The sequence below is a fragment of the Eptesicus fuscus genome, chromosome 2, assembly GCF_027574615.1.
Source record: "Eptesicus fuscus isolate TK198812 chromosome 2, DD_ASM_mEF_20220401, whole genome shotgun sequence".
NCBI lineage: Eukaryota > Metazoa > Chordata > Mammalia > Chiroptera > Vespertilionidae > Eptesicus > Eptesicus fuscus.
The window spans coordinates 108,709,996-108,722,184 of record NC_072474.1 but is presented as its reverse complement, the minus strand read 5'-3'; the positions used below and the strand labels follow the sequence as shown (position 1 = coordinate 108,722,184).

Here is a 12,189-nt window from a genome sequence, read left to right as displayed (position 1 = left end):
AGTGACTTCTAAGGTCCATAAATTGCTCTAACAACCTACTCTAATATTAACACTGTTTTCATCAGAGCAGTTTTTTAGGTAAATAGCTGTGATAGGAACTCTGGAGGATAACCCCCCGAAGCTGACCTAACATCTGTCCTCCTCCTGCAATGCATTGATGTTTTTTTCTTAGGAAGCTGATGGGTTTAAAATACATGATGTGGTCTTCTGGGCTCAAGGTATCTGGACGTCAACAAAAAGGAGGTGGCTTATCTGTTCTGTGAGAGAATACCTTTAACATTAATGTCCACTGGTTGTTTAGAAATCCTGTTTCCTTAGTCCTTTGATAAGTATTTCTATAGAGAATAAATGTGCCCTTCTTTGTCCTAATTATGGTGACTGTACTTGACCAAAGGCCCATGTAGGTTAAGTATGAAAGTGGTAAATTCACCCCTACCCCCACATCCATGACACACACAAAGAAGTGAAGGATTAAGGCTTATTCAGGTGCCTATCCTTTTGTGCAACCTGGGATTACTTAATGTGTAAACAAATGGGTTCAAACGTGGGTCTTGACATCTCACATTATCTTCAAGTATGTTTCTTTCCTAGAGGTGCCAAGTCACCTCTTTAAGAGACACTGTATAGACATAGACACTACATCTACTGATTTTACTTAGCACTTGGTGAATGTTGAATATGCCTTAAGCACAGCAGGATCTATTGCATTTGTTGAGAATAAATGACCATACTCTGTTCAGCATGTACAAAGCTGTTGGTTTATTCAGCTGCAAAGTTGGGGAAAGGCTTCCCTTAGGAGTGAATAGCAAAAATGTGTTTATGAGCAAGCCATTTTTACACATACACGCACACACACAACACACACAGAGAAAAAGAAACATATTATAGTTACATAAACAACATATTTTAATTTTTTGATTTCCCTATCTTTCCCATCTCCCCTTAAAAAAACAGGTTGGAACATTTAAAAAATCAGTTTCACAGAAAACATCTACATAGGAACAGTTTCTGATACATTCAGTTACACTAACAGTGTGATACGGTTTCAGTTCAATCATTTTCTACCAACAAACGTTTTTTCTACCAATTACAATCCCATCCTTTTTTTCTTTAAGACAACTAAGGCTCAGCAGAAATACCCATTAGGTTATAACCATCCTTCTCTCTCCTAAAGTTGCTACACATTTATAGAATTTGTGATTCTATTAATGCTTTAATAGGTTATAACCATCCTTCTCTCTCCTAAAGTTGCTACACATTTATAGAATTTGTGATTCTATTAATGCTTTAAGGTTTTGATGCCACATTGTAGACAGCACTTAGTTATGGAGAATAGGAAAAAGCAAAACTAAAATAAGGGGGTATAAGATAAATCTTTAACAATCTATTTTCTGAATCCTTTAGATGCCGTCAACCAGGATCATAGACAGGTTTCAGTCTTTATGGTGTGAAAAGATCTAACAGTCTCATGCATTTTATTTATGCTGACTTCTACATTTTGACTCATCTAAATAAACACTGCAAGACCCATTTACAAGAGTACATATACTTCCTTGTTCAGATAGATCTAAAGCTAATCTATGTAGGAAAACAATGATACTAAAAAACTCTAACTTCAGGTTATATTAGGCTGAGACTTTCCATACTAAGGTTCTTTACATTTAGAAGCGATCCTGGAAAGTTTGCAATGGATGGGAAAGTGCATTAAGTGCTGTACCAGGAAACATACAGACTGAAATACTTTAATCCACTAGCAGTTAGTATAGAAAACATAAATGCTCTCTTAATAATCCTTTCTCTTTGGTCTTTTGGAATGTATTTCATTTCCTCTTGACTAAAGTCTGGGTGCCAAGATGCAGGAAATATATTCCTTATAGAACAGGTGCCTGTTTAATGCCATATGCAGCCCTATCCATATAAAAGCTGTGAGATAAATCATATTCCCACCATTTTCTTTTTTGTCAAATTATTCAATTTTAACTACCTCCCTAAAAATGAATGTCAGAGAAGAGCATGCTTAGGAAGGTACTATTGGGAGTAGCTAACCTCCCCCTTTCCACAATGGCTGCTGTGAAGGCTGGGTAAGAAAAGAGTTGCCTGCCCTGTCCTTCCCATTAGTCATTAGATACCTAGAGTTAGAGTCTATTCAGTTAGGCAGAGTAAGTTGCGGGGGAGAACTGAAGGTGTAGAATAGCCAATTTATTTTTTGCAACACTGTTCCTTTTGACGAATTCTCTATTGAAGTTCTTGTTTTATCCACAGGGTCTATCAAAGTGAGTGCTCACAAAGCATGTTTTCTGCAGTTGATTGATGGGCCTCTTAGATATTCAGCTTGTCAGGACAGGGCAGTTTGGTTGAGAAGGCTTTCCTTTCTCAGCTCTGGGCTGTGTAACTTGTATTACTTTCTCAATCAGAAACATAGGAGATACCAGAGCAAATGGTGAATCTTTACAGTGATGCAGTTAGGAGTTTGTTAACTGCCTTTTGGAAGTCAGTGTAAGAGTAAGTGGTGTTGATAGGTTCAGTGCGGGTTGTTTCCTTAACTGTTTTAGTTAACCAGCCACAGCAACAACCAGAAACACATGAATTAGGGATCTGTTTTAGGAATTCAGGGATGGGAGTGGCTCTACTCAAGGTTCGGCTTAACTGTTTGGTGGCAAATTGCAGTGCTCCATTTAGAGTGGCGTGATCTCTGGAAAGCCGGCTGGGACTTGTCAGTGGCTTTTGAAAAGGTGGGACTCCACAAGAAGCCAGAGGTGGCCACTCAGGAATTGGTTCCAGTTTGGGTACACAATGGGAGCAATGGGAGAGTCTTAGACCTATCTCTCGAAGTATATGGACCGGTGTGCTTGGATCTAAGAGTTTAGCATGATATAACCAGGAATTAGGATTTAAAGGTCTCCAAGTAGTTGAATATTTTAAAAGGCACTTAACCTGCCAGGCAAGACTCTCCAGAGGTGTCAGGTTGGGCACCACAGGGTCCTCTTCTTCAGAGGAATCCCACTCTTCCCCAGAACTCTCATTTAGATAGTTAGCGTTTTCTTCTTCCTCACTTTCTGATTCTGATAAGGGACCAGGAGAGGGGTTTCTGGGACCCATAAGAATAGAAAAGAAGGAACCAGAAAAAGGTAACAATTGAAGACAGCAAAACACTAACACTGGCAAATAGAACAAAAGATGAAAAATCCTTTCAACAAGATTAACTTGCCTGTTTCTGAGTCCATTACACACACAGTATGCCTCTGGCTTGCACCACTACGCAGTTCTTCGAGATTATGTTGTATAGTCTTCACTTACAAAGAAGACATGTTGGTTCTCAGGACCAGTTCAGTGTGTAAAATTAGTCACTTACCAGCGGCACAGGTCAGAGTCTCTCCTTTAAATCCTGGCTACCCAAGAAGAGAAGGAGTCTTCATATAGGCAAGCTGATTTTCTTAGCGTGGTCTCAACTGGCCGTGATGCTGTGAAGAGACACTTGTGTCCTCTGTTTGTTGTCAGGGATATTATATCTACTTGGTAATGAAAAGAAGCTCAGTGGTTGGCTTCATAGTCTGCTGGTGCAGCAAATGTTGTGCAGGGGATGGTGGGATGAGTTGTCAAGGACATCTGGTGTGCACGGATCCGACGTTTTCCATAAGTGGTGCAAATGCCCTTGGAAAATGGTGACTTAGCTGTTGGACTATCTGGAAAGGTAGCCTTAACCTGTAAATGAGAAGACTAGACACATGATACTAAAGCCTGAAAGCACTAGGTAACATTATTGTCTATCTATGAATATCCAAGAACATGGATGCTAAACAAGAAATCTTCTTGACTTTCCCATCTCTATTTCATAGGCTTAGGCAAATTTTCCTATTGGGAATGGCTCCTAAAATCATAAAATTGGGAAGGAGAGCCTGGGCCCATTTTAATCCTTTGTTGGTACATATCTGGGCCAGTTTGTTTTTACATATGCAGTTCTAGCCCAGAAAATTACTTCCACAAAGCAGATCCCTTTATGTCCCAAACTCCAAGTAGAGAGCTATAAAAACCATTTTATTTATATCTTTTTTTACCTTAGATATGCTTGGTGGGATTAGTTTTAAGAGACTTGTGTCCTGCTTGTAGAGCTGCTAGATATTAGGACTTTTGGTGGGACCCAGAGGTGGTGGTCATATGACCCCACTCTGCAGGTAGTTGAAGATGTCAGGTATAAATCTTAATACAATAGGAATTACACTGAATGTAAAAAGGTTAAGCTCACAAATAAAAGGCAGATACTCAGACTGAATTAAAAAAACAAAACAAGATTCAATAATATGTCGTTAACAAAAGACATCTTAAAGCAAACAAAAACAACAAAAAACAACATAGAAAGGTTGAAAAAAAAAACGATGAAAAAAGATAGCAATTTTAACATACAACAACAAAAAGATTTTAAGCCAAAAATTATAAGGGACAGAGATGGAAGTGACCCTGAATGAAACAATGTTATTCGATGTTATTTGAGGATTTGCTGTTCTTATCATATATTCACCTGAAAACACATACTCAAATTTTCTCAAATAACCACTGATAGAACTGAAGGGGAAAATATAAGCAGGGATACAAAAAGCATGAAAAACAGTTAAAATATTAATATACTTTGAGTATTACATGAGTAAACAGAACAATACCACACACACAAAGAGATCACAAATAAGGTTATAAAGTATAACTAGGGCCATTTCATTCAGACTAAATCTCTGACCACAATGCAATAAAAGTAGGTATTAAGTGTTACTTAAAAGTAATCCCCTGGGAAGGGCGGGTTCGGGGTAGAAGTCAATGGGAAAAAACCACCACAAAAGGGACATCTGTATACTTTCAATAACAAAGATAAATTAAAAAGAAAAAATAATCCTATGCTGAGACATAAATGATTCAGGGATTAAAATGGAAAGTATGATGGAAAATGATTCAGGGATTAAAATGGATTATTAAAAATATTAACACCGAATAATAATATTAGACTTCCTGCAAGGCATAATTTATGGGACATGGCCAAACCAGTACATAAAAGAAATGCATAGCTTTGAATACACTGATGAGAAAACAAGGAAATTTAAATATCCACAAGCTTAAAAAATAAAATAAAGACACACAAGTTAAGAATTCAATTCAAGATAATGCAAAAGAGCAATAGCAAAATAAGGCAGGAAAGAAATAATAAAGGCAAGAATGAAATTAGTATATAAAATAGTAATGAAGACTGATAAAACTAAAATATTTTCTGAAAATATGAAATAAAAACAAAACTGGTGAGACTTATCAAAAAGGTTTAAAAATAACAAAGACTAAAAAAACCCACAGGACAAACATGCTAAAGTAGAAAATTCTAGATGAAATGGCTAAATTCTACAATAACATAAAACATTGAAATTCATACAGGAAGAAACAGATAACTTCAATAGGATAAATTAGTAAGCATTAAAAAAAGGTAAACACTACCTATTAAAATATCAAGACCAAGGTTTTATAACTGAGTCCTACTACTTCCTAGAAGATTCATATCTATTTTACATAAGTTGTTCCATAAAAAAAGAAAAATGTGTAATAAAATGACTAACTCCTTTAATGAGGATAATAAAATATTAATTCCAAATCTAGATATAAACCAAATAAGTATAGGCTCGTTTCACTTGCAAAAATTCCAAATATCACCCAACAAGACTAAAAGTGTATTAAAGAAAAGAAAAATATGTTATAATCAGCTTATCCCAGGAAAAGAATATACCAGCTTAGAAAAATTTCCAAAATGAGTCAATAAAGCAAACAAACAACAACAGATGAATTTATCAACTGTGGATATTTAATCTTTGTTAGTTCCTGATCAACACCTATTTATGCTTTAAAAAACAAAGTAAACATTCTTACCAAACTAGCAAAAGTTACTTTCTCAACTTGGTAAAGGTTATTTACCAAAATCTCCCAGCAAATATCCTAAATGAGAAACTTTAGATATATTCTGTTAAAAAAAATGAAATTAGATAAGGATGATGATTGATAATGACTAAGAACCAAAAGTTCTAAACAATCCTACCTAATAATAGACAAATATGCAAATTGACCGTACATTCGCTATGCCCACGATTGGCCAGGAGGTGCGGAGGGGTGGGACTCGGGGTGGCCGATTGGGCCGTCGGGACGCTGAGCTCGTGTCACCAGTGGCGGTGCGAGCTCAGCGCTTGCACCATGGCTGTGCTGCGGCACAGAAGGGGCCTCTGGGGCAGCGAGCCCACGTCCCGCTGCGGACCATCAAAGGCGGGGGAGCTGGGTGCCTGTCCGCTCCGGCACCAGGCCTTTCAGAAGCCTCTGCCGCTTCTGGAAGGCCTGGTGCACCAGAGGACAGACACCCAGCTCCCCTGTGATCGAAAGCAGGGAGCTGTGTGCCCGCTCTGGCACCAGCGGACCCCCTGCCATCAAAAGCGGGGAGCAGGCTGCTAGCAGTGTCCACGGAGCGTGCTAGGCTTTGCGGGGCAGTAGATATGGCCTGGATGGCAGGTTAGGCCTAGGGGACCCTACACTCATGCACTGGGCCTCTAATGTTATAATAAGTTATAAAAAAGACTAACATGTAAATAATTAAAGCTAATTAAGAGCTCAACAAAGTTTCTGGATCTGAGATTAACCAGGTATTGAATAGTCATTAATTTATTTATATAGCACTTATTATTTGCTAGGTACTATTCTAGAAACTGCTTAAATGTTAACTCGTTTTAAAATCTCCTACAAACCCTATAAGATAGGTACTTTCATTGTCCCCATTTACACAAGGCTTAAGCTACTTGGCCAAGGTCACACATCTACTGATAGTCAGAATTTGAACCCAGGGCACTCTTAACTTCTATACCAGTAATACTAACTAGAAAATGCATTACAGAAATACCTTTCACAAGGTAAATTACAATGTCAAAAAAAAAGATGAATTCGATCACATCAAAATTAATTATTTCTTGACTGAACTAAAGACATTAAGAAGAAAGTTCACAAATCAACAATAAGAAGTAGCAGCCTCAGTAAAGAAATGGGCAAAGGACAAAAATATCCAATTTACAGAAGGGAAAAGCCACAAGCTATTAGCCATATGAGTAAAGGGATACCACATTATTCCATTAGCTTGGCAAAAAATTAGAAAGCTGGACAATGTCAGTGTTAGTGAGGAGACCAAAGGAACCCCTTCAGAAACCAACAATTATAGACTGGGAGAACCTTTCTGAAGAGCAATTGGCAGCACTACTTAGCCAAACTATTTGCACACCTCCCGATCTAGCAATTCTACTCTTGGGTAAATAAAGCAAAGGAATTCTCTTAAGACCAACATGCATTCTGATGCTACATCTTTGATGGTAAAGAATTAGAAGCGTTCTAGGTTTCCATCACTGGAGGAGTGACTAGGTAAAATGTGGTGAAAGCACATTAGAAGTATCCATTGCAAATGACTAGACTAAAAACATAGCTCTAAATGGAAAAAGCAAAATCCAAAATAGCAAATCCCATTTATGCCATTCTGTAGGAGTGATTTTAAAAATGAGTCAGCAAGCATCTCTAGTTTCAAATACACACTGAGTTGTAGTAATAAGGTCATATAGTGTGGCTTCATGTCAGTATTAGTCCTCTAAAAAATATTTCTCTGTCTTCTATACATTCTATTTATCTAATTCAGAACCCATCAGTGTCTGGCACATATTAGGGACTTAGCAAGCTTTTTGAAAAAATTGATGAGGGAATGATGAAGGCCTGCTGTAATTATACAAACGTGTTCTATTTTTATTTGAGGGAGCTAAAAATTCCCAAATTATACTTAACTGACTTGGTAATATGTTGGACAAAGACACATTAAACAGTTTTTTAAAGCAAGGTCAATAAAGATGATGCTACTAAAGCAATATAAAAGGAACTGCTTATAATTTCATCTTTAAGAGAAACAAAGCAAATAGTTTTAAGTTTATAATATTACCTAGTTCAATCTGAAAAAGAAAATTCAAAACATACCGTAAGTCTTTATTTTATTGAGACAGGAGAAGCTGTTGGCTTTTAATTCTTCTGTCCTCTTACATTTTTATTATTTTTCTTTCAACCAAATTCCACCTGCAAGATAAGAGTACATTTCAGTTATTGTATTACTCAAAACATGCTGTAAAAGGCTCACTCAAGTAGAAATAAGACAAAGTCGTTTTGCAGGCATACGTAAATTCTAGAATGAACCCATTACTGTTTTTTTCTTTATATCCCATGTGAAGTTTTCCCATATCAAAACTGAATTACCACACCTATTTTATATATGCTCATGTATAATTTACCTTTGAAGAATGCGTTTTCTGTAATTTTGGAACTAAACAGCCTTACCATACAAATTCTTTAGTTCTGTTATTTCTTCAACTAAGTTTCCCAAGGACAGGAAAAGATTTATTCCCAAAGTTGCTATTATTTGTTCTTTTCCCCCATAGCAAAAAAGTAAAATTCAAGAAACAGGCTAAACTTCAAGACAGTGAAACTATGGTGTTTAAATTGTAATGCAGCATCTTTTTTTTTTTTTGGTTTTCCAGCTTTATTCAAGTATAATTGACAAATTAGATATTTGAACATGTATGATGTGATATTTTGATATATGTATTCACTACAATTACCAAAAACGAATTAACATTATCACCTCAGTTACCATTTTTTGTGGATGGTGAGAACACTTGAGATCTACCCTTCTCAAGTTTTAAGTATACATACTATTAACTATAGTTACCATGCTGTACATTAAATCTCCAGAACTTACTTATCACTGAAAGTCTGTGCCCTCTGACCAGGATCTCTACATTCCCTCCACCTTCCAGCTACTGGTAACTTCCATTCTACTGTTAGACTTTGACTTTTTAGATTCCACATGTAGTGGGATCATGCAGTATTTGTCTTTTTGTGTTTGCATTATTTCATTTAGCAGAATGTACTCCCAAATGACCCATGTTTTTGCAAATTGCAGGATTTCTTTCTTTTTAAAAGACTGCATATTCCATTGCATGTATGTCACATCTTTATCCATGCATCCATTGATGGACACTTAGGCTGTTCCCACATATTAGCTACTGTGACTAATGCTGCAATAAATGTGGGAGTGCAAATATATCTTTGAGATAGTGACTATATTTCCTTTGAACATATACCCACACGTGAGATTGCTGGATCACATGGTTGTTCTATTGTTAATTTTGAGGAACTTTCATACCGTTTTCTATAACGGCTGTACCAATTTACATTCCCACCAACAGGTATAAAGTTTCCTTTCCCCCCACATCTTTGCCAACAGTTTTCTTTGACTTTTTGATAATAGCCATCCTAACAGGTGCCAGGTGTTATCCTATTGTAGTTTTAATTTGCATTTGCCTGATAGTGTTGCTGAACATCTTTCAAATACCTGCTGGCCATTAATACATCTTTTTTTGAAAAATGTCTATTCAGATCTTTTGCTCCCATTATAATTTTTTTTTTAATATTGAGTTGTATGAGTTCCTTATATATTTTGGATGTTAACCCCCTTTGAAAGAAATGGTTTGCAAATATTTTGTCCCACTGCAAAGGTTACCTTTTCATTTTGCAGTATACTATCTTTTAAAAACTTTTCCAGCCGAAACCGGTTTGGCTCAGTGGATAGAGCGTCGGTCTGCGGACTGAAAGGTCCCAGGTTCGATTCCGGTCAAGGGCACGTACATTGGTTGCAGGCACATCCCCAGTAGGGGGTGTGTAGGAGGCAGCGGGTCGATGTTTCTCTCTCATCAATGTTTCTAGCTCTCTATCCCTCTCCCTTCCTCTCTGTAAAAAAATCAATAAAATATATTTAAAAAAAAAAAACTTTTCCAGATTATAATGTTCAAAAAGTACTGAAAATATTATTAATCCTAAAAATAAAATAAAATACAGTTAGGCGGACGTCTGGTGGCCAGATGCCTCATCCTTTGGTAACTGACAAAATTGTATGAAGTTGCCCTGGCTAGTTTGGCTCAGTGGATAAGTGTACACCAGCGGACTGAATGGTCCCAGGTTCAATTCCGGTCAAGGACAAGTACCTTGGTTGCAGGCTTGATCCTAGCCCTGGTCGGGAGACAAGCCATTGATGTGTCTCTCGCACACTGATGTTTCTCTCGGTCTCGCCTCCTCCCTCCCACTCTCTTTAAAAATCAATGGAAAAATATCCTCGGGTGAGGATTAACAACAAATAAAGTCATTTCTCATTTGTGGCGAGATAGCCAACTAAAATACAGTAAAGGAAATAATATTGTTAGAAACTTGAAACAAAGCTATGAAGGTAGCAGGCATCCAAAGCATGAAGAGAGCTGAGCAAGTAAAGGCCATAAAAGAAGAAAATGCCTCCAAATATTAGTTTGTTCTAGTTAACCAGTTGATTGACTTAACATAAAAAACAAATGGTACATATAGAGGTTCTCAAAGTAAGAATAGTTCTGTACTATCCGATACTGTATTCACTCCCTTTAGGTGTCTACTGAGCATCTGAAATGTGGTTAGTGTAAAATAATGCCCAATTTCAGACTTAGCAGAAAAAAAAAAATTATCTCATTATTTATGTTAACATGTTGAAATGTTGTAGGTATATTTGGTTAAAAAGTGAATGCCCTTTCTAGGCTTCTTTCACGACAGCTGTCTGGGCAGTCTACATTTAAGCTATAGTGAGTTTATAATGTTATCAGTATCTTCCATGCATTCTTAGGCCTCCACACGTTTCCTCTAACTTATTAAAAATGCTTTGTCAGAACGTAGACATCTTGATCATTTTGAAATTATGGGCAACCCAAAGGCTTTCACATTAATTACTTTGAATACCTAGAATGTTTAAGGAATTAGGAATATGAAGAGAATGGATGAATAAATTATGGCATATTTATATAACTATAGCAATACTATAGCAACCTGTGCCTCAGTTTCCTCATCTTAAAAGAAGATAAGTTACTTCACAGGGGTTGTTTGTAAAGATTAAATGAAGTAAAGTGCTCACACCCGTGTCTGGCACCTAAGTGTCCACAGATGTAAGTTATTAGGAAAATATCAATATGAGTAAACCTCAAAAAACGGTACTGATTAAAAAAGGGAAATTGTATATTTGAATATTCATATTAGAACATGGGAACAATCGAGTATACTTATTCAGAGATGTATTTATAAATTATTAATATATAAAAATTAACAGTGAATTCAGAAAATTCATTACAACTGGCTCTGACATAAAGTGCTCAAACCAGTGTCTGGCACATAAAGGTCCACAGATGTAAGTTATTATTATGAAAATACCAACATGAATAATCCTCCCTCAAAAACAATACTGATTGAAAAAAGGAAATTAACAACTTGACTTTTCATATTAGAAAACAATCGAGTATATTTATTCAGAGATGTATTATCTATTATTAATACATAAAAATTAAGTGAATTCAGAAAATCCGTTACGCTAGGGAGGGAAGGTGATTCAATAGGAAAAAAGATATACGAGCCTGTAATCTACTTATATATATATATATATGTACACATACACATACACACACACACATACATATATATGTGTATATATATATATGTATATATACACACACACATATTTTTTTTTTCATTGATTTCAGAGAGGGAGGGAGGGGAGAGAGAGAATCACTGACTGGCTGTTTCCTTCACGCCCCCTACTGTGGATTGAGCCTGCAACCTGGGCATGTGCCCTGACCCAAATCGAACCCTGATCTGCTGGTTCATAGGTCGAGGCCGGGCTGTAATCTATTTCTTTAGATGGCTGTGAGTACTAAGATGCTCACTCTGGTCTGATATAATTAATTCCATTAAAAAAAAAGTTGAAAGGCTTAGTTCCCCCTGAAGGCAGCACTCCACATTTCTTCACCTTAACTCCCCTGTGAACTTTGGTGCCAGTCGGTTCTCCGTTGAGCACACGGTCGTCCCGCACCGTTGTTAACGAGGCCTCGAAAGGAGGCACGTCTAGAGCAGGCTGTACCTAAACTGATACAGGAGGCCCGCCTGCTCCCCTCCTTCGCAGACCTTCCACCAGCCCAGGGCCCAGGCTGACAAAGACAGCGGCCGCCTCCATCTGGAGACCTCGGGACGGTGGCCTCGGCGGCAGAAGCCAGGCCGCGGCCCTGCCCTCAGCACCCGCTCTCTTTCCCTTCTCGA

The 12,189-nt window shown here is 37.3% G+C and overlaps 1 protein-coding gene across 1 annotated transcript; it reads right to left on the bottom strand.

The window, feature by feature from the left end:
• Positions 1-735: 735 nt before the first annotated feature.
• Positions 736-9,832, bottom strand: DCAF16 (DDB1 and CUL4 associated factor 16). The gene is made up of 3 exons (XM_054729939.1): positions 9,593-9,832; positions 8,014-8,109; positions 736-3,702 (listed from the first exon to the last, which is right to left on the bottom strand). Exon 3 carries the CDS (start codon positions 3,097-3,099, stop codon positions 2,449-2,451), a length of 651 nt encoding a protein of 216 aa, XP_054585914.1. The 5' UTR covers positions 3,100-3,702; positions 8,014-8,109; positions 9,593-9,832; the 3' UTR covers positions 736-2,448.
• Between the last annotated feature and the right edge of the window lie 2,357 nt (positions 9,833-12,189).

What these genes read in the sequence shown, in the direction of transcription:
- DCAF16 (XM_054729939.1), bottom strand. Translation starts at nt 3,099, where the DNA reads ATGGGTCCCAGAAACCCCTCTCCTGGTCCCTTATCAGAATCAGAAAGT.